The sequence below is a fragment of the Procambarus clarkii genome, chromosome 90, assembly GCF_040958095.1.
Source record: "Procambarus clarkii isolate CNS0578487 chromosome 90, FALCON_Pclarkii_2.0, whole genome shotgun sequence".
Classification (NCBI taxonomy): Eukaryota; Metazoa; Arthropoda; class Malacostraca; order Decapoda; family Cambaridae; genus Procambarus; species Procambarus clarkii.
In genome coordinates this window covers 5,403,157-5,426,937 of record NC_091239.1, presented here as the reverse complement: position 1 = coordinate 5,426,937, position 23,781 = coordinate 5,403,157, and the positions used below count along the sequence as shown (strand labels likewise).

The 23,781-nt window shown below is 41.6% G+C and overlaps 1 protein-coding gene and 1 long non-coding RNA gene across 2 annotated transcripts in view; one reads left to right on the top strand and one right to left on the bottom strand.

Annotated features, from left to right (window-relative positions):
- LOC138359244 (uncharacterized) overlaps positions 1 to 23,781 on the bottom strand; it is a 597,135-nt gene that overhangs the window by 117,725 nt on the left and 455,629 nt on the right. The window lies entirely within an intron of this gene.
- LOC138359368 (caspase-1-like) overlaps positions 9,241 to 23,781 on the top strand; it is a 31,067-nt gene continuing 16,526 nt past the window's right edge. The window contains exon 1 of the mRNA XM_069318496.1: positions 9,241 to 9,357. Within this exon, the coding sequence (XP_069174597.1) occupies positions 9,253 to 9,357 (105 nt within the window). The 5' untranslated portion in view covers positions 9,241 to 9,252. The remainder of the gene's footprint in view (positions 9,358 to 23,781) is intronic.

Sequence of the window (23,781 nt, the reverse complement as noted above, 5' to 3'; positions counted from 1 at the left end):
TAGAGCCCCAAGCACAAATACCATAGTTGAGATATGGATAGATAAGGGAGTAATAGAGAGTCACCAGGGCAGGGCGTGGTACATAATATCTGATCTTAGAAAGAATGCCCACAGTTTTTGAAACTTTTTTTGATATGTTTAGAATGTGTCCCTGGAAATTCAGCTTGTGGTCAATGAGAATGCCAAGGAATTTGCCATCTAATTTGTTACAAATTTGGGTATTGTTTATTTTGATATTTATTTGATTAGAGGATTTATTGCCAAACAGAATATAGAAAGTTTTGTCAATGTTAAGGGTGAGTTTGTTGGCAGTTAGCCACAGATGGACTTTATTTAGCTCAGTATTTACTGTGGCATTTAGAGCAAGGGGATCAGGACTGGAGTAAATGAAGGTTGTGTCGTCAGCAAATAGGATTGGTTTGAGGTGTTGGGAGGCATTTGGAAGGTCATTAATGTAGATGAGAAAGAGGAGAGGGCCAAGTATGCTGCCCTGGGGAACACCAATGTTGATGGGTAGGGTGGGAGAAATTGTATTATTCACAGAAACACATTGGAGCCTGTCAGTAAGGTAGGATTTGAGGTATTGTAGGGAGTGTCCTCTGACACCATAATGATGTAATTTAAGAAGAAGGTTTTGGTGGTTGACAGTATCGAAAGCTTTACGCAGGTCCACAAATAACCCAACAGGGAACTCATTTTTATCAAGAGCTGTATGAATCGAGTTAAGCATACTAATAAGTGCATCGTTAGTGCTTTTTTTGGGCCTGAAGCCATATTGGCAAGGGCTAAGTATATTGAGTTTGGCTAGATATGAGTAAAGCTGCTTATAGATTAGTTTTTCAAAATTTTTAGACAAGTTTGGCAGGATTGATATAGGTCTGTAGTTGTTAACATCTGTGAGATCACCACATTTGTGGACAGGCGTTACTCTTGCTTTTTTTAGAATATCTGGAAAGGTTTGGAGTTCAAGTGACTTGTTGAAAAGCAAAGCAATAGCAGGGGCTAAAGATCTGGAGGCTTTTTTGTAGATTAAAGTTGGTATCTCCTCAAGGGCACCAGACTTGGTTTTAAGGGAAAGGATTATCTCATTGACGTCAATGGAATTAATAGGCTTTAGGTACAGAGACTGGGGATAGTTCCCTGTAAGATAGTCCTTAATGTCAGTACTGGAAGATGGAATATCATTAGCAAGGGATGAACCAATGGAAGAGAAGAACCTATTGAACTCAATAGCAGAATCAGAGGCTGAAAGCTGACCATCGTTATTAGACAGGAGAGTCGGTTTGTTATTTAAAGACTTCTTTGATCCCAATATTTGTGAAATTGTTCTCCATGTTTGTTTAATGTTGCTCTTTATTTGGGTAAATTTATCTTTCGTAGTATTTAGTTTTGGCTCGTCTAATTATCTTAGATAGCAATAATGAGTAATTCTTTGAGAATTATTTGGAGACAATTCCTAACCTATACTTTTTCTCAAGGTCAGGTTTTTTATTAATAGATTTAAGTATTCCCTTTGTAAGCCAGGGATTGTTAAGCCTTTTGGTTGTGACTTGTTTTGTAAGCATTGGACAGTGGGTATTATAAAGGCTAAGAGTTTTTTGAAGAAAAGATTGAACTGCTAGGTTGATGTCCTCTATGTTACCTAACTCGGACTCCCAGTTGACATTATCAGTAGCAGTTATAAAATTGTCTATAGCAGTTTCATTGTGTAGTCTAAAACGTATCTCTCTTGACTCAAGAGGTGGTTTGCTAATGTTAGTTAAGAGAAATGTGGGGTAATGGTCTGTAGTGCTATCGGTGATTATACCTGAAGTAAGCGGAGAGGTTATATTTGTCCAGATGTGATCTAGAGTCGTGGCAGTGCTATCAATGATTCTAGTAGGTCTAGTGATTAAGGGTATGAGGAAGCAGGAATTCATACAGTTGAGGAAGCTAACAGCAGTAGGGTGTTCTGGCTCGCAGAGGTCAATATTAAAGTCCCCTGCGATAATTAGGTGGTTTTTGTTCAGTCTGTTATCAAGTATTAGATTTCTAAGGTTTGAGTTGAATTCGGACACATCAGTGTTAGGAATTCTATAAACTGCACCCACAGACAGGATAGACTCGGCACCCTTGACTCTGAAGCTGGCGAAGATATACTCCCCATAGCAGTCTCTAGTTCTAATTTCTTTTAAGCATGTTAGTTCTTGGTGGTAGTAAAGAGCAGTGCCACCACCTCTCTGAAGTTGACGACAGTTGTGGATTGCTGAGTAGTTAGGCATGTTAAAGAGTTGAGTAGTATCATCTTTCAACCATGTTTCAGTAAGTATAATAAAAGAGAATTTGTTGTCAATAGCTTCAATCAAGGCACTAACATCATCGAAGTGTTTACCTAGGGATCTAACGTTCAAATTGATTACAGAGATATTGTGACTATGAGTTAATACATTGTTTACATCATGTGCTGCAAAATATCTGCAATTTAGATCATTAAAGTGATTATTGTCATAGATAGTGGATAAGAGGTTAAGTTCTGGGTCTATACTTGACTGCATAAAAAAAGCTGATTGCAGGAAAAACAAGAAAAACAAAAAGAAAAAAATGTACACAATACTGTACCAAACAAACACAAAAGGGGCTTACAGGGGTACAATGGAGTAAGGGAGTATGGCTAGGCTAAGAAACCTAGGTAATGAATGAGATTAAAGAAAAAAACATATAAACATGGACTATACAAAACACAAGATATAGATATACAAAACAAAAATATAAACAAGACTAAGCAATACAAAAAAAAAAATGAGCAAAAATGAAAAATGAGGTAGATTGCTTACAGGTACTCTCAGGTACACTGTAAGTAACAATAGACAGAAAATATATATCAATATAGAAAAGAATGTCACAATACAATGAGATAAGCAATTACATGAACAGATGAAAAACAAATCTGCTGTAAAATAGGAAGTAATTATAGCAAAACATAATATAATAATATAACAATACAATAAGAGCTTACAAAGTATTGAGTCTGCTAAATTAGAGAATAATTATGGCAAGACACAACAATAAATGCAAGTAAACAAAGAATTGAAACAATTAGAGGTAGAATTAAGGTCACTAGATAGCCATGGAGGATACACAAGTTTGGCGGAGAGAACAAAAAATCAGTAGAGACTGTCAAGATGAATATATAAAAAAATTTGACAAATGATAATTGTAAAGTAAAATAATCTTAAAGATAATAAATTTTATTAAGCTTAGTTTTAACTTATAATTAGTATGAACTTAATTAAAAGAACAAAAATGAGATCAATAATTGATTTCAATAAATGACATAGATCAATACAAATAAATTTAAAATATAAATGGAATAGGGTAAGATTAGATTTAAGAGTAAAATTTTAGGTAATTAAGTAAAATTAAAAACTAGGAATGTGTGTGTGATGTTGAGGGCGTGACAATAATTATATCGTCGAATGGCGAGTGAAGGCCAGTTGCTATGGAGACGTGTTGACAGACGTTTACTGTAGAATGGTGTAGCAGAAGGCTGTAGCGATGGTGAGAAGAGGCAATGTGGCGCTGCGGCGTCGTGACTGGGAGCTGGCGACGCTAGTCAGACGGTCGTAGTCTTTTTTTCAGCAATTGTTTCTCAATAAATTGCACAACACAGCTGCAGAGCAGTTGAAGCTGTAGAAGATGATTGCAATAGCTGGAACGGTACAGGCAACACACACAAGGCTTGTTGATGTGGGCTTGGGTGGAAGTGTTGGTGGTGGTGGTCCAGGTTCCCAGGTGGCGCGGGAATCTTCCTTTCTCCTCACTGATGAATTAGCGTTCTCACAGGAAAATATTGACCCTTACTTCTGAGACGTTGACCTGGAGTAGTGGTTGATGGTAGGACCCAGGACTGGTGAAATACCATTGAATGTCGATGCGTGGGTGGCAGGAGGCGCTGGACACACATGATGTGACGTGGGCACTTGCGATTTCGTAGCTCAGAAAATTTATTATGAATCACACCGCTACTACCAGTATTCGTTGCTTTCTTTGGTTGTAGATATACACAGTAGAAACTTCAGTAGTTTTATTGAATAAGGCAACAAGGTGTATAACTGGCCAGTTGTTGGAAATTTCCAACACTGAATACAACACTGTTGTATTCTCATTAATTATTACTAATTCTACTAATCATTGTTAGTGAATAAAATTAACCCAACGTAGTGGAGAGAATCATCGAGGAAAATTGTGGACACGAGGAGGTAACGAAGCCATTGTCAGAGGACCAACAACATAGAGAAGATGGGCTTGATGGCAGTGGAGGCGCAGAAGCTGGTGCCAGTGGAGATTCGGCAGATGCTGGATCACAGGGAACTACGTAAGATATAATCTTCACAAAAAGTAACATTTAAAGTTAAGAGTGTGTGAATTAATGAATGAATGCTCAAACTAAAGTAAATAAATAAATAAATAAATGTTTATTCAGGTAAGGTACATACATACAAGAGATTTTTACAAAAATTGATAACTTTAATGGAACTTTAAAGACCACACAAAGGTCTTTAACATGATTAGGAAGGTCATTCCACATTCTGGGTCCCTTGATTTGTAGAGCATTTCTAGTTTGATTAAGTCGTACTCTTGGAATATCAAAACTGTATTTGTTTCTGGTGTGGTGCTCATGGGTTCTGTTACAACCTTCAATGAAGCTTTTGAGGTCAGGATTGGCATTACAGTTCAGCGTTTTATATATGTATAATACACATGAGAGAATGTGCAGTGACTTAATATCTAACATATTCAGAGATTTGAGTAGGGGTACCGAGTGATGTCTGGGGCTAGAGTTGGATATTGTCCTAATAGCAGCTTTGTTGAGTAATTAGAGGACGTAAATGATTTTGGGTAGTAGAACCCCCCAAGCACAAATACCATAGTTGAGATATGGATAGATGAGGGAGTAATAGAGCGTCACCAGGGCAGGGCGGGGTACATAATATCTGATCTTAGAAAGAATGCCAACAGTTTTTGAAACTTTGTTTGATACATTTAGAATGTGTCCCTGGAAATTCAGCTTGTGGTCAATGAGAACGCCAAGGAATTTGACAATCTATTTTGTTACAAATTTGGATATTGTTTATTCTGAGATTTATTTGATTAGAGGATTTTTTGCCAAACAGAATATAGAAAGTTTTATCAATGTTAAGGGTGAGTTTGTTGGCAGTTAGCCAAAGATGGTCTTTATTTAGCTCAGTATTTACTGTGGCATTTAGAGCAAGGAGGGTCAGGACTGGAGTAAATGAAGGTTGTGTCGTCAGCAAATAGAATTAGTTTGAGGCGTTGGGAGGCATTTTGAAGGTCATTAATGTAGATGAGAAAGAGGAGAGGGCCAAGTATGCTGCCCTGAGGAACACCGATGTTGATGGGTAGGGTAGGAGAAATTGAATTATTCACAGAAACATACTGGAGCCTGTCAGTAAGGTAAGAATTGAGGTATTGTATGGAGTGTCCTCTGACTCCATAATGATGTAATTTAAGAAGAAGGTTTTGGTGGTTGACAGTGTCAAAAGCCTTACGCAGGTCCACAAATGACTCGACAGGAAACTCATTTTTATCAAGAGCTGCATGAATCAATTTAATCATACTAATAAGTGCATCGTTAGTGCTTTTTTTGGGTCTGAAGCCATATTGACAAGAGCTAAGTATATTGTGTTTGGCTAGATAAGAGTAAAGCTGCTTGTAGATTAGTTTTTCAAATATTTTTGACAAGTTAGGCAGGATTGATATAGGTCTGTAGTTGTTAACATCTGTGAGATCACCACATTTGTGGACAGGGGTTACTCTCGCTTTTTTTTAGAATATCTGGAAAGGTTTGGAGTTCAAGTGACTTGTTGAAGAGCAGTGCAATACCAGGGGCTAAAGATGTGGAGGCTTTTTTGTAAATTAAATTTGGTATCTCCTCAAGGGCACTAGACTTGGTTTTAAGGGAAAGGATTATCTCATTAACGTCAGTGGAATTTGTAGGCTTTAGCTACAGAGATTGTGGATAATTACCTGTAAGATAGTCCTTAACATCAGTACTGGAAGATGGTATGTCATTTGCAAGGGATGACCCAATGGAAGAGAAGAACCTACTGAACTCAATAGCAGAATCAGAGGCAGAGAGCTGACCATCGTTATTGGACAGGAGTGTTGGTTTGTTATTTAAAATCTTCTTTGATCCCAATATTTGTGAAATTGTTTTCCAAGTTTTTTTAATGTTGCTCTTTATTTGGGTAAATTTATCTTCGTAGTATTTAGTTTTGGCTCGTCTAACTATTTTAGATAGCACTAACGAGTAATTCTTTGAGAATTCTTTGGAGATGGTTCCTAACCTATACTTCTTCTCAAGGTCATGTTTTTTTATTAATGGATTTAAGTATTCCCTTTGTAAGCCAAGGATTGTTAAGCCTTTTGGTTGTGACTTGTTTTGTAAGCATAGGACAGTGGGTGTTATAAAGGCTGAGAGTTTTTTGAAGAAAAGATTGCACTGCTAGATTGATGTCCCCTATGTTACCTAACTCGGACTGATACAATAGATGACTTATATCTGGAAAAATCTTGGTTGCCCAATGTTGCACGTTTTCCAGAACAGCTATGTCCTGAAAATGTGGTCTCCATACTTCGATACAGTAATTAAAATGGGTCTGCACCAGAGATTTATACAATTGAATTACTACCTTCCTTTCCTTAAAGTCAAAGATACGCTTAATTATTCCAAGAGTTTGGTTAATTTTTTGACTGCTACTTCTACCTGTTGTGCAACTTTCAGTGAATGGTGGATTTTGACTTATGTCATTTTTTTCATCAATCTGCTGTAATGGAATGTTAGTAATTTGGTAGTCATGGTTGTTATGTCCCACATGCAAGGTCTTGTATTTGCCAATATTAAAAAAAAGAAACATTTGTTAGTCTTCTGATCATTTGTGGAGTTCATGTAGCTCCAGTCAGCATTGTGGCTGACTACATCTGACCTCCAGTCAGATGTAGATCAGGTTTTTCTATGAGCTACAGAAAATAATATGGTGTTTAACGAAGATAAGTTCCAGCTTATGCGCTATGGAAAAAATGAAAATATAAAAACGGAAACCACGTACAAAACTCAGGCAAATCATAACATAGAACGATAAGGCAATGTAAAGGATCTGGGTGTACTCATGTCGGAAGACCTTACCTTTAAAGAACACAATAAAGTAGCCGTCACAACTGCAAGAAAAATGACTGGTTGGATAACAAGAACTTTTCACACTAGAGATGCCATACCGATGATGATACTTTTCAAAACGCTTGTGCTCTCTAGAGTGGAGTACTGCTGCACAGTGACAGCCCCTTTCAAAGCTGGAGAAATTGCTGACCTGGAGAGCGTGCAGAGATCCTTTACTGCTAGAATCCACTCAGTAAAACATCTAAACTATTGGGACCGACTAAAGAGCCTAAAACTGTACTCCCTTGAGCGCAGGCGGGAGAGGTACATAATAATTTACACGTGGAAAATATTATAGGGGCTGGTCCCAAACCTGCACACAGAAATAACATCACATGAGACCAGAAGACATGGCAGGATGTGCAGAATACCCCCGTTGAAAAACAGAGGTGCAACTGGTACTCTGAGAGAGAACTCTATCAACATCAGAGGCCCCGAGACTGTTCAACACGCTTTCTCTACACACAAGGGGCATAACTGGCCGACCCCTCACAGTGTTCAAGAGAGAACTGGATAAGCACCTCCAAAGGATACCTGATCAACCAGGCTGTGACTCATACGTCAGGCTGCGAGCAGCCGCGTCCAACAGCCTGGTTGATCAGTCCGGCAACCAGGAGGCCTGGTCGACGACCGGGCCGCGAGGACGCTAAGCCCCGGAAGCACCTCAAGGTAACCTCAAGGTAAGGCATTTAGCTGGTCAGAGTGGAAGTGGCATAATTATCAGTGAACAAAATGTTTACCTTGTTCAATAGCAGGACTATCAGTGTTTTCTTCATATTGCCATAAACTCGATTACAATCATTCTTTGCAACACGAATGTTGGTGGCCAAATGCAGGATCATTTTGATTACGAATCTTGTTTCACAACTTGACATTTACGTGGACCTGAGCTGCAAAGGGAAGCCAACACCCATGGGAGACATTACTAGCTCCTTGTAGTTTGTGTGGGCCTTTGCTAAGGCCAATTAAGGGTAAGGAAATTGAAATTGAAATAAGTTTATTGAGGTAAAATACACACAAAGGGATGAGGTAGCTCAAGCTATTCTCACCCCGTTCAGTACATCGTGTTAATACATACATATACACACATCACAAACCATAAACATATTACCAAACATTCTGAGAGATAAACATATACAATTCCTCTTTTACACAAGTAGTATGGTATCAGCCGTACACAAATACTTTTATGACTTAGGTATACTGTATAGAAGGGTAAGGAAGGTGGCCAATTTTTAATTTTATTTATATATACAAGAGTTCTTACGTTCATATAAAGCCATTAGTACGCATAGAGTTTCGGGCAGGTCTTTACTCCTAATTTTTTTCTGGAATACGACCCGCCAAATCGTCAAGGTATCAATTACAACTGGATGAACAAAGTCGTAGAGATAAGGATTGGTATCTAGTCAATTCTTCCCGACCAGGATACAAAACCAGGCCAAATCGCTTGCGAAGCGTAGGGCGAGTGCGTTACCATCGGGGAATGTTATCTGGCTAATATAGAGCTTGAGCACGAGTTTCCCCCCACCTCCGGAAACGGAGGGTGAGCAAAGAAATACGATTGTGTAGTGGCCAAAGGCTTGGGAGTACCCAGAGCATAGGTTCAAATCCTCCTCATAGCTCCTACTGATTTTTTCTTGTAGCGTATATTTTCCATATAACCGACATTGAATTTCTTTAGAAGAAATCTCACCTGGAGCAGAGACATGAAACTCACTTGCAGAAACACCAGGCACATTGACTGTGTTCACAATAACTCTTGCACTTACTACATTTATCTTATTTATGGTGGAATAATTGCTATAATTTTCAAATCATTTGGCACAGTGCCAGTTTCTCATATTTTCTGGTATATTCTCCTCACCAACTACATTTCCTTTGCATCAGTGTCTTTAACAATTTCTGCATTTACAGTCAGGTGCATTATCCTGCAACCAATGATTTGTTTACTGATTGTAGTCCTATTATTGTAGTCACATTTATAAATCTAATCTTTACTTTTCAGGAAAGAGAAGTTATCTAGAATAGCTAGAATGCCTGTGAGACGTGATGCTGTGCGATACGACGGACATCACCTTCAACGTGGGAACTGTTTGATATTTAATCATCGTATATTTGACTCCTATACTGGTTTTATGGTAAGTAATTACAGCAGTATTTCAAGAATGACGACGTATTTAAGAGCATTCATGTATTAATTTATATATATCGTTACCTCCTTGATAAAATGAAGATATCTTATATCTTTTACCAGTTCAGTTTATACATTCTGGGCTGGAGTAAAGACTTCTTAAAGACTAATTATCGCATTATAAGAGTGCCTCCTGTGAGGGAATGGTGTTCTCTCAGCAAGACTTGTAACCCCTTGGCTGGCGTGCAATTTGGTGCAATGCTACGCACTGAGCATTGGATATCTATTCTAAGATATCACCTTTATCTAAGAATACAAGTTCCTCAGGTAGGGTATGGGGTGGTTATACCTGCTGGTTATACCAGCAGATGGCAGTTCTCCCTTCACCACGAGGAAGATATCAGACACGATCCTTATCTGGCCAGATATCTTCAAGAACTTGTGCCGTTGCTGTAGGCACTTTACGTTGTTGATAGCCTCTGTGAACGGCTTGCACGCCTGTCTTCGCCTTGCTGCACTCTGTGATGCTCCAACATTAAAGTAATCTCGGGCACTTCCTTATTATTCACTACACTCACTACATTTTTCTACAGAGTAAATTAAAACATTGGCCTCCAATTGTTTGGCCAAATGTTATACATTTCCAACATGCATATTCTGTAGCCATTTGTTTGTCACTGTTATTCATAGTACCTCAGTTAGTTTTAGCAGTCTCTCCATATGACCATTTTCCAATGGTTTTACCTGGAGAGGGTTCTGGGAGTTCTTCTATTCCCCCAAACCCGACCCGAATTCAGGCTTGACTTGTAAGAGCTTGGTCCAACAGGCCATACATGGACCAACATGATCCATGACTTACATGGTCCAGTACCAAGATGGTCCTGCACGGTCCGCAGGCCCATATATCCACTAGTGCTGGTTGGTCCAGCACTTCTTGAAGGAAACTATCCGGTTTACTCATAAATACGTCCACGTTTCTTCCGGAAATATTTCTTATTCTCGCTAAGAGGATGTTGAACAACCGTGAAGCTCTGATGTTTGCGCAGTGTTTTCTGATTGTGCCTATGGCACCTCTGTTCGTCACTAGGCTGCATTTTCTTCCATGTCGTTCACTCCAATATGTTGTTATTTTGCTATATAAATTTGGGATCTGGCCCTTCAGTATTTTCCGTGTGTATATTATTTGATACCTTTCTTCTCTCTTTTCTAAATATGATGTTTACCTATACCTATACATGTTTACCTATACATGATTTCACATCTCTGCATTTGTTTAACATGTGAAAGTCTTGAGAGAAAATCTGGAAACATTTTACAAGCTTCAGCAGAAGAAGCATTTCCTCGCAGGAGAGGTCACCCGGGGTGACCATTGATGGTAATCAATAAATCTCATCTGATGTATGCACTGCTGTTTCAGCAACAAGATATGTCTTTGTTTGCTATTCAACAGGATTTTGTAGTTTGAATAGGCTTGTATTTACAATATTACCCATATATATTGACAGACGTCCATCTCCTTACATAATTTAGTAATACTAATGATTTACAAGATTTTTAATGCTGTTCAGCTATACTACTAAGTAAGCTGATATATCAGCTGGTGTCATCAGTTTTAGCACAATTTGCTCAGTCATTAAGTAAAAATCAATCTGAGTTTTATAATGCTGAAGATCTTTATTATCATTTTTATTATTTGGTGCTTTAGTATTAACACTAGCCTTATCTTAATCTGATTTTTATCACCAGAGTGATTTTGAAAGTAAAGTTGATTGGATGATCCTTATTAGCAACATATAACTGGCAATAGTTGACCACTATAATCCCCTTGCATTAGGGTTTAAACGGGATTAGATTAAGTTTATATCTACGCTGCCAGAAGTGAATACCGTAAATCTGAGTAGATGGCGATTACTTTGACAACGATTATAGTTATAATGTGATATATTTGTCATTCTCATCTGAGAAACTCCAATACAGCTCATTACTCACATTTGATATTGTAACCAAATCATAGTACTTTTTTGGTATTTTGGTATTTTTTTGACTCCCACAAGCAATTATTACCGCCTGCACAATTCCTAGAGGAATTGAGATAGTAGATAAAGACAAAATATTTAGCACGGGAGGGACACAAACAAGGTGACACAGGTGGAAACTTCGTACCAAGACGTTAGAAAGGGACGTTGGAAAGAACTTTTTCAGTGTCAGAGAGTTTAACAAATGAAATGCATTAGGCAGTGATGTGGTGGAGGCAGATTCCAACCATAGTTTCAAATTTATCAGAATTTACTCAAGGACCATATTAGGACACTATGCTAGTGTCCTCGACGAGGACAGGAAGCTGGCGAAGATGCTCAAAGGTCTTCCAATTTGCCCTGATGATCTTTTCCATCTGTATTTTAAAACCCAACAGCGTTTTGGCGTTTACGACTTCGGCGGGTAGGCGGTTCCACGGTTTTATAACCCTGTGGGTGGAAAAAACCTTCTATTTTCTTTCCTACAGTGTGGCTTGATGAGCTTGAACCCGTTGCTCCTCGTTCGTGCCACATCTGACCTTTTGAAGAAACTTTTCGGATTTACATCGTCCAAATTGTTTAGTATTTTGAAGGTTTCGATGAAATCCGCCCTGTCATGCCTGGTCTCAACAAATCCACAAGGGCCGTGACGAGGTTTCGAACCTGCGTCCGAGACCTGGTCGACCTGCGTCCGAGGCCTGGTTGTAACAAACTAGGCTGGTTGTAAGAATTATCCAGAGTGGTTTATCGACAAAAGAGAATGGGAAGCTGAGCCCGCATGGTGACCTGGGGACCTGACCCCCAGGGGAATTCGCGGTGGAAATAACCGACGCCTTGTTCATAGCTGCGTATAATGAATCATCCTATAGTATTCAGTAATTTAGAGAAAATTAGCCTTTATTCATTTTGCATTAAAATTGTATTGTATAATAGTACTGGGTACAATATCAAGAGTATTCTAATTATTGAGTTTAAGTCACCATCAGTGACGTCACGAATCAGATCTAACTTGTAAGGCGGAGTGACCGGCGGTCATAGGTCATCAGGGGTTGACATGTCTACTATTTCTCAAAGTTCAATTAACCATTTTTGGGGGATCGGGAACAGCTCTGCCGTTAGATGTTTGTGTAATTTAATTTCAGTAAAATAATTCAACCAGTCTGGATCAATTCAGTACAAACAGAGGTTAATTGTTATAACTTAAACCTTGCTAGTAACTGGGTAGAACTTTGACTAGGCGGAAGGATACAATGTTCTAGCCTGGGCTAGGCCAGACGAGGACAATCAGTGTGATCTGCAGAGCAGCTGGGAGAGGTCAAACATCTTACCTCTCCCCAAGACCAGCCCAACATCTTTAGCTGGTAAAACATAGAGGTATAGTTGCTATGGTTATTTATAGAATAGTCTTCATTGCCATTCAGGTCAAGTAGGGAGTGTTAAAGTGACAGGGAGTGAACATATTTAGATTTTGTTTTAGTTTTTCTTTTAATAAATTAAATTTGTTAATATTTTGCATTTTATTATTTCCATGTGTTTTATGTGTAAACTTGTCCTGGTCACGTGGTCCACACGAGGTAGAGTTGGATTGGGCGCCGATTCTAACATCGATTCTAACATCGAATCATTCCCGTGTAATTAATTTCACACTCTTAAGTTTCCACGGTCATCGAGTGGGGATCAAGCCCCAAGGTTGATTAATTAGCGTGATCGATCCAGACCTCGATCATTGCTCTGTGTTGCTGGTCTGGTGGTGGCAGCGTAGAGGCGACTCTAGGGTTTTGCTCAAAGCCTAGGTCACGTCATACTGGGTGTAGAATCCTAAGTCGGTCAATCGTCTTAGGACCACGTGGCGTGGAGTTGGCTTTGGTAAACGTTTTGGAGTCCCTTGGTAGAGAATGAAAAGTAAGAATACGGGTAGAGGGAGTAGAAGGTAGATAAGTAGAGAGAGAACCCCAACCCGTGTTACAATGGTGCACAGCGGTGGTTTCAACAATTTTGTTTGAAATTGTTGAAAGGCTCACGCGTCTAGCCGTTCGAACACGTGCGCGGATGCTAAGGAGACAGCCGCGGGCCAGGATTAGCAGTGCGCCCCACAACAGTGCGTTTGAGTGGGGATTGGCGAATCTTGGGTCATGCGGGCTGATATGATTAAGGTTTAGTTAGTAAGATTAGGCATTTAAAATTAGATTTATTGAAAAGGAGACCGCTTCGAGTTGATTGGACTGGGTACCATACTCGACCCATTGCAATTAATTCAGAGGTGTTGGGAGCCGCCATACTCTCAACAGCAGTTCCTTGAGGGCTGTCGGGGGCGGATATATCTGTGGGACGCCAGTAGATAGTCCGAGGGCGTTATTAGACGACCCAAAACGCTAGGAAAAACGTAATCCGTGAAGGGCGTTGCGGCCTCCGAGGGACGGACTAGTAACCTACCTAGCAGCGATTCAACAACTAAGTGATCGCACACTTAGTGGAGGTTGAGTCGTCCCTAGTCATAATTGTTGCTGAAAGCTGCGTGTCGCTCTGTTGGAACCTAGATGGTGTGGCCCCTAGGCTAGGTGTGGTACGGCGAGCCGGTAAGGACAATTATAGGATTAAGTCGAGTGCATTTTTTAATTAAGTATACTTCAATTTATAAAGTAATTTCCGTTTATTTTCGTTGTTCTAGAGATTAATTTTTTTTCCCTTACATTCAATCCCCGGTTAAAATTTTTTTTATCAAAGTGTTTAGCATTTTCTTGCATATTAGGCTAAGTGCGTACATTAAGCTTTGCTATTCCCTGTTGTATTAGTCTAAGTTAGAGGCGTTGTTGCTAGAGTGTAGTTAATCCTCTGGACTTAGGGCTATTGGTCGGTCACTATAGTAAGTGAAGGAGTTTAAGGGATAGTAAGTTGCGTGTAAATGCTTAATAGAGTCCGTGGAATATTTCTAAGTATTTTGGGATAAGTTTTCGGCTAAGTCAATGTCGGAAAGTCGTTAACTGTAATTAATTTGTATTCGTGGGTCACGTGTATGTTCTGGGCGTCATTAGGATTCTCCAGTCGATGCGAGTGATATTGTCTAGTTTTTACCAGTAAGACGGTAGAATTGTGTTTGTAGACTTAGAATTCTGTTTTCAGTAGAAACGTAGGTGGAAAATTTTCTAAGTCCAGCTTGGGCTAGAATCTGACTTTTTGGCGGAAATTCTAATTTTCATGTTTTGTGTATATTCTGGGGCCAGTATTACTCTCTAGTGCGCGCAAGGGACGTAATTCTGTCCGTAAGCATTAAACAGTGATAAGTACATTTTTGCCGAATTAAAGTATTTTTTCGAGAAAATCGTGTTGTAATTTTGTCAGAGTCCATGGGAGGTGAAAATCTCGGATTTTGACGAAAAATCGAATTAGTGAGTGTTGAAACCGCCCGATGTGTCAGTATTGTTCTGCATACAACGTCAGTAGTAAATAATAACGTATTTATATCTGGAAACGAGAAACCCAAATTTTTGTGAATTAAAGGAGTTTTGTGATATTTGGGGTGATAGAATATTTTTCCCTCGCAGTCAGAAAAATTGGCAGAGTCCAGCAATTGAGTAAAAACGCAGTTTTTTTTTTATAAAAAGTCAATTTTGGTAAGCAAATATATGTCCTGGGTGTCTATATTAATCGCTAGAGCGGGTTATTAACGTAAAACTAGTTATTTTCCTTCAGAACATAAATTTTGATTTTTCAGCGTTAAGCGAAAAAGCGCGGGACTTAGTTTTTTTCAGCGCAGCTGGTCCCGCTCCACCAGTCATCAGTGGCCACGCTGCTCACTTCAAGCGCGTTTAGTATTCAAGTACAGTAAATATTTTATTATTCCATCACGAGTGCTGCGCGTTAGTTGCGTTATCATTTAAATTGTTTTATATAAATTAGATTTTTTAATTTTTTTAACGTAAAGGACTTAGGTTTCAGCAATAGAACTGCGGGATATTTCACGGTCAGACACGAGTGCGGGGCAGACACTCATTCATTGGATTCACTTCAGCGATTCTCTCGATAAATCGTGTATTTCCTATTTTGGGATTTAGTAGTTTCTTGGAAAAGAGTTGTGATTTTTTTTTATTTGTGTAAGATCACGGTTGTAGTGAGTCCGGGTCGAGGGTGTACTAAAGGGTAGTTTAGAAGAGACATGGCACACCAGGAATCACAGAAAATGTTTAACCCAGATAGTGACCAGTCAGTAGGGACCAGTGGAAGTGGAAGGGTAGAGGACAGCACCTCTTCCGACACCACTGGGGATCGCTCAGGTGGCTCAACTGACGCCACAGGTGGGGTCAGTGGGACTGAAGCGACGAATTCACGGGTTCTGCATGGGACTGGGCAGTCGAGGGTATCTTTCCATCCCTGGAGAGATACTATTATTGACATGAGTGGGGAGTCTTGCGAGGAGTCGTCCCAAGAGTGGGGAGAGCCGTCTTGGGCTCCCCCACATATAACATCGACGCCATGCCAACAGGGCAGACAGGGGGCCTCAGTTAGTATGGTAGGACGTCCCACTTCGCTCGGTAGAGAACAGCAACCCGTTCAACGGAAAAATGAACAACCACACCAACAGCAGGAACTACCCAACATAACACCAATACCACAACACCTAGGTACACCTCATCCGTCACTACAACCACCCCAACCCCACCTCCCATACCAACCCCATCCTCAGTTCCCATACCAACCCTTCCCCCAACCCCAGGCCACCCCATACCCATACCCATTCCAACCCCAGGCCACCCCATACCCATACCCATTCCAACCCCAGGCCACCCCATACCCATACCCATACCCATTCCAGCCCCAGGCCACCCCATACCCACCCCAACCTCAATCCACACCCCAGCCTGAGGTCACCCACACCATACCTCAACCCCAACCTCAATCCACACCCCAACCCCAGGCCACCCACACCATACCTCAACCCCAACCCCAGGCCGCCACAGCCTTAGACAGGCAGATGCGCACGGAGACGCCGGGCACTCAGCTGTCGCCATACGTAGAGGCGTTAAGTAAAGGCGAGGGAGCCAAGCCGAGGAACTGTGGCGCGGGTTCATCAGGCGGGAAGCAGCCCTCAGCTGCAAGTTCGAGCCACCCTGCGCGGGGTAACAACAGAGATCCGCGGAGGTGTTACTCCTGCTGGAAGCGCGGGCATATACAGATGGATTGCGAAGTCACTCCTACGAAAGCATGAAAGCAGGCTCCTAGTGATGGTAGGCCTACTTTTGAGGTGAAAGTGGAAGGTGTGAGATTGACAGCTTTTGTTGATACAGGAAGCCAGGCAACGGTAATTAAAAAGTCAGCCTTCAGCAATTTTAAGTATGCACGTCTTAACCGTTGCGCAAAGACATTAACAGCGGTCAATGGGGAAAAGATTGAGATCGTAGGACAAGGTACAGTTAATTTTGAGATTGATGGGGAATTGCAGCCTCACACATGTACGATCGTAGAGAACCTTGATTTTCCTGGTCACATCTTAATGGGAACTGATTTTCTGTCGCGATTTGATTATTCCTTGTCTGCTCAAAAAGGGGCTAGGAACTGCAGGTTGCAGTTGGGACAGACTTCCTACCCAGTGGAGATGATCGACCATCCCCCAGTTGTAGCTTCAATTAAGAGGAAGCTGAAATATAATGCGCACTATCCAAAATTTATTTTTAAGTCTCTTCCAGACACAGTTAAGAGGTCATGCGCATTGCATGCATTGACCAAACAGAGTTGCCCACCACATTCTGTTAAATTTATTAAAGTAGCCGTGGGACGTCACATACAACCAGGTACCACCCTTCAGGTGGCTGGGAGATGTGATAGTTTATTAATTCCTCATCACTTAGTTGTAGTGCTCGATAAAGGTGCACTCATTCCAGTTGTCAATCTTTCACATAAGACTTTTCGCTTCAGGGCAGGTGATAGGGTATCTCAGGGAACCATGGTGGAGGACACAGAAATCTTTCACCATGAGTCAGCTGAGACGCCAGCCGTCACTGCACAATGTAGTGCACTGAATATGTTGAACACTAAAACACCATCCAAAGTACAATACGAGACGAGAAATGTTGCACAGAATGTAGAAGTGGAAAAATTAATTTCAGCACTTGATTTGCAACATGTTGCACAGGCGGATAGGAAGGCACTGAGAGGAGTTTTACGAAAATTCCCGAAATTGTTTGCGACAGAGGATGACCAGATTGGTCTCCTTGATAAGATCGAGCACACCATTCCAACTGGTGACCATTTGCCTGTGTACACAAGACAGTGGAGGTTGCCGGAACAGGCAAAGGAACATTATCAGGGAGGAGTGCCAGAAAATGTTGAGACAGGGCGTAATAGAGCCTAGTACGTCACCATGGCTCTCTGCCTGTTGTGCTAGTTCGGAAACCGGACGGTAGTTATCGTTTCTGTGTTGACTACCGGAAGGTGAACGAACTAACTAAGGGTGATGTGTATCCGTTGCCCCGAATACAGGAGATAATAGATCAATTTGGTGCTGCTAAGTATTTCTCTAACTCTTGACGCAAAATCGGCGTATTGGGCGATTCCGGTGGCAGAACAGGATAGGGAAAAAACAGCATTCTCGGATGGTAGGCACACTTATCAATTCCGTAGGATGCCGTTTGGTTTGAAGACAGCGCCTTCGTCGTTTCAGAGGGCCATCAACTTTATCCTTAGTCCGGTACTGGGTAGGCATTCTTTAGCGTACCTGGATGATGTTGTGATATATTCCAGGACGTTTGAGGAACACCTACAGGACTTGACTGAGACTTTGAAGTTGTTAGATCAGGCAGGTTTCAGGCTGAATGTTCAGAAGTGCACCCTGGCGGCTCAGAAATTCAAATTTCTGGGGTTCCAGGTGTGCCCAGACGGTATCCGACCTGACCCAGATTCTTGCCGCGCCATTGCTGACATGCCTACTCCAAGGACAGCGAAGGACGTGCGTAGGTTTTTGGGGGCGGCCGGATATTTTCGTCGTCATATTGAAGGTTTCGCTGGCATTTCAGCACCCCTGACTGATCTGACAAAGAAAAATGCGAAGTTTGTGTGGAAATCTGAACATGACGAGGCCTATCGCAAACTGAAAGACCAACTAACCACGACACCGGTATTGGCTATTCCTGATTTTGAGAAAGAGTGGGAGGTGCACACTGACGCCAGCGGTATTGCTATTGGCGGGTGCTTAATTCAGCGAGACGCAGATAATTTACCCCATCCAGTAGCCTATTTCAGTAGGAAGGTCAAAGGACCTGAAGTTCGTTATTCAGCTACGGATCGGGAGGCACTGGCAGTAGTAGAATCAGTTAGGTATTTCGAGCCTTACCTATTTCAGCGGCATTTTGTAATCTACACAGACCATCGAGCATTAACACACATATTTAAAAAGCGAACGAAATGCCCACGAATGTCACGCTGGTCTCACGAACTTTCGGCCCACTCATTCCAGATCTTGTACAAGCCTGGTCCAGCACATGTTGTGCCAGATACGCTAAGTAGAAATATAGCGGCAATGCAGATTAATGAAAATATTGAAACCATTCCATCAGATAAAATGAGAGAATACCAGATGAGCGAGCCTAGATGGAAAGAAATTATTGAGTATTTAGAGGGAGGAAAATACCCGAAAAAGAAAAAGAATTTACCTATTCATGATTTTGAGATGAAACAGGGCGTCCTGTATTATGTTAATAGCCAGAATGATAGGGCAGTATTTCAGCTAGTTATTCCGGACGCGTTGCGGTCATCAGCGTTAAAGCTTGCGCATGCTTCAAAAATTGCAGGGCATCCGGGGATCTTTAAAACGCACTTAAAAGCAAAGTCTCTATTTTATTTTCCAGGATTACTTTCTGAGGTAATCAATTTCGTGAAGTCGTGCCCTCGTTGCCAGAGGAGGAAAGGCACCCTTAAGGTACAAGCCCCACTTCAGGAATTTCCTGAAATTCGTGAACCGTTAGATCGTGTGGGGGCCGATCTGATTGATTTACACCACAGTCATTCAGGTAACAGATATGTGTTGGTGCTAGTTGACCATCTGTCTAGATACACTACACTAGTTGCATTACCTCAGAAGGATTCTCGTACGGTTGCAGATGCGTTCTTGCGTAGGTTCGTTACTGTATTCGGACCTCCTAAAGTTTTAGTCTCTGACCGGGGTCAAGAATTCAATGGGAATATATTTAGAGAAGTTTGTAAGATTTTAGAGACAACTTCGGCTTTTACAACAGCCTACCACCCACAAGCAAACGGAATGACGGAACGGACTAATCGCTCAGTCAAGGATATGCTTGCAATCCTTGCTGAACATGATGCAAACACCTGGGATGAACACCTACCCTATGTTCAGTTCGCCTTGAATACTGCCATCCACCAATCAATTAACACCCAACCACTTCATTTGTTTACTGGTAATTCATGCAATTTCCCGTCAGGTCTGCTTAACAGACATAATGTTGCATACGGGGAGGACTATCCTTCAGAGGTCCTTGGAAAAATGAGAAATGCATGGAATATTGCAGCTGAAGCGTCCAAGAAGGCACGGACTCGGTATGCTCATTTTTATGACAAGAAAGTGCGCCCTCTTGAGTTGAAGGAAGGAAGCCTCGTATTGAGAGTGAATGAGGCTGCGCCCGCCAATCAGAGCAGGAAACTAGCTCCGAGGTGGCGAGGACCATATAGAGTAATTAAAAGGGCGGGGCCGGTTAATCTTGTTATAAAGGGAGTGTTCGAGGACCAGGTGGAAAGGACAATTCATGTAAATAAATTGAAACATTATCATGCTAGAGAGGAATTAGAACTGCCTTCAGCGGGTCTAGTTCCTGACTCAGCAGTGCTGACTCATGGCTTCACCGACGAGTCAGAAGATGAGGATGACCCTCTGTCATCGCTCATCAGTAGTCAGGTGCAGTCTCGCCACCCTATGGTGACGAGATCTCGCGCTATACAGTAAAGTAACTTCCCTAGTTAGTATAATTTAGTATTCATTAGATTTTCCTGTAAAGGCAATGAGGTGTACTATCTCTATACTTAACTCAGGTAGCAGCTTTTACCGTGCTCTGGGGTTCCACCTCCACCAAACCCAGAGTATATCTATGCTTCCGCTGTGTTGTGTCTGTCTGTTCCCAGGTCTGATTGGTACACCGACCCAGTTGTTCCAGCCACACGTGAACCCTTGTCTGTAAAGACCGAGGTGGGAGGCACGTTACACAAAGCCCTCCCCCCACCAGACCCAGTAACCCATACATCAGTTACTTTGGGGATAAGTGACTGTCCAAGAGTCACCCGGCCGACGCCTCACGTCACTAACGAGGTTGTCAGGGCCAGCGAGCTGTCCACATTATAGCAGTCACCGGAGGTGCCATACAACGCCGGGGTAGCTGTCTCGAGATCACCAATACCCACCTGCTGCGTCATCAAGACTGCAGCCATTCCAGCAGTGGTGAAGGAGAGGTCAAGAAATGGAAAGCACGTAGCAGTACTCAAGAATTTCGCCGGAAGATTAATGATTACGTCATCTGAAGTAACAAGAAAGCAGAAGTAAGGCGGTCACAGGTGGAAGGCACGGTTTCCCTACAGAGTACCGGGACTCGCCAATAGAAGGTCGCAAAATTGTCTCCTTTGGCCTAAAGTCGGCGGTACGAGGGTATACACAGTTGGTGTTTACGGCCTAGTAACCTGGTGACATCAAGAAACGCCTGAGATGACGTGAGCAATGATGGAAGACGAGATTCACCTGTTCTGCAAACAAGCAACCCGCCTCTACGACCTTCTGACACCACTCCTGCTAAGAGACACCGTTGGTACATCCAGTCCTGCTCTGCTGTGGTCATCTGCGCCGTCAAGTTTAACATCAAGACTGCCGTGTGAACTGTGATTGATACGAAGGCGTGTGGACTGTCGAGAGCAAGATTAATGGCCGAAGTAACAGTATTCTACAGCTGTCACTTGGCACTCAGCTCTACTACACTCTGTCGTCATTCAGGAGTACCGGATGGGAGTACAAGAGGACCAGGTATTGATGTCTACACATGGGGAGAAGCAAGATCGACACCGTCATCGTCAGCGACTACATTCAGCATCCAGCAGCATCGATTTTTTTTTTCTTCTCGTTTACTCAATATGAACAATTGATACAAACAACAAAGTTGGCTCTGAACATCTGTGTAAAGAATATCTGGACACTTTTGTTTAAATGTTGAAAAACAGATTTAGAATCAATACTTTATAAATGTTGAAAAACAGATTTAAAATAATTCTGGTATAATATATGACTTTTACTCTATAAATTGGTCAGTAATCAAAATCGAAGCCCCTGTGTAATTGTCTCAGCCCAGAACAAACGGTTATGGAAAATTATGTTGTGATACTTTTGCAGAATGTTTGAACACAGGAGAGGCGGACCAATATAAACATTGACACTTCTAGTGAGTGAGAACACTTGGCTGTACAGTCAGCTGAAACCTGTGATATAGTATAGGATTTTTTTTTTATTTTTAGATACATGTAATAAACATTAGGTGTGTTCCTTAACATGTCAAGGTTGACATTGATGGGGAGTGGGTAGTACACGGATGTGAACCTGATAGTTCCGTAGTACGCTCCCGGATGACTGAAAGTTCAGTCTGAAGTTATAACTTTAATGTTTGTTTGAGCACGGTGTGGCCGGCTCTAGAGGACACATGGACTTGGCTAGTGAAGAGCCAAGGGAGTTTAATAGCTAGTCTTTGATGGTAGAGTAGGGCCATGTTATTTAGCTATGTCAGTAAGGATAGGATGTATGTTTCCTGATATTGGAGGATTGCTGTCAGTTGACAGCTGAGAAATTTATGAAATGTGAACATATTTATTATGATGTTGGACTATTATTTGTCAAATTTTATTAGTTAGGTTAGCTTTTGTTTGTGGCATGAGTTGAATTGTGGGTTTGGATACTAAACCTCGTGATTTTTTAACAAATTAACAAGGTTTACTAAGTGCTTGTGCGGGGGGGGGGGGGGGGGGTTGTAACAAACTAGGCTGGTTGTAAGAATTATCCAGAGTGGTTTATCGACAAAAGAGAATGGGAAGCTGAGCCCGCATGGTGACCTGGGGACCTGACCCCCAGGGGAATTCGCGGCGGAAATAACCGACGCCTTGTTCATAGCTGCGTATAATGAATCATCCTATAGTATTCAGTAATTTAGAGAAAATTAGCCTTTATTCATTTTGCATTAAAATTGTATTGTATAATAGTACTGGGTACAATATCAAGAGTATTCTAATTATTGAGTTTAAGTCACCATCAGTGACGTCACGAATCAGATCTAACTTGTAAGGCGGAGTGACCGGCGGTCATAGGTCATCAGGGGTTGACATGTCTACTATTTCTCAAAGTTCAATTAACCATTTTTGGGGGATCGGGAACAGCTCTGCCGTTAGATGTTTGTGTAATTTAATTTCAGTAAAATAATTCAACCAGTCTGGATCAATTCAGTACAAACAGAGGTTAATTGTTATAACTTAAACCTTGCTAGTAACTGGGTAGAACTTTGACTAGGCGGAAGGATACAATGTTCTAGCCTGGGCTAGGCCAGACGAGGACAATCAGTGTGATCTGCAGAGCAGCTGGGAGAGGTCAAACATCTTACCTCTCCCCAAGACCAGCCCAACATCTTTAGCTGGTAAAACATAGAGGTATAGTTGCTATGGTTATTTATAGAATAGTCTTCATTGCCATTCAGGTCAAGTAGGGAGTGTTAAAGTGACAGGGAGTGAACATATTTAGATTTTGTTTTAGTTTTTCTTTTAATAAATTAAATTTGTTAATATTTTGCATTTTATTATTTCCATGTGTTTTATGTGTAAACTTGTCCTGGTCACGTGGTCCACACGAGGTAGAGTTGGATTGGGCGCCGATTCTAACATCGATTCTAACATCGAATCATTCCCGTGTAATTAATTTCACACTCTTAAGTTTCCACGGTCATCGAGTGGGGATCAAGCCCCAAGGTTGATTAATTAGCGTGATCGATCCAGACCTCGATCATTGCTCTGTGTTGCTGGTCTGGTGGTGGCAGCGTAGAGGCGACTCTAGGGTTTTGCTCAAAGCCTAGGTCACGTCATACTGGGTGTAGAATCCTAAGTCGGTCAATCGTCTTAGGACCACGTGGCGTGGAGTTGGCTTTGGTAAACGTTTTGGAGTCCCTTGGTAGAGAATGAAAAGTAAGAATACGGGTAGAGGGAGTAGAAGGTAGATAAGTAGAGAGAGAACCCCAACCCGTGTTACATGGTCGACGACCGGGCCGCGGGGACGCTAAGCCCCGGAAGCACATCAAGGTAACTTCAAGGTAGGTAAGGAGAGCATCCCAGATGCTGCCTTAATCAACTGAGCTACGACATGGTCAAAAGAGTTGAAACCGAAGTTCTACTGAACTTACTGG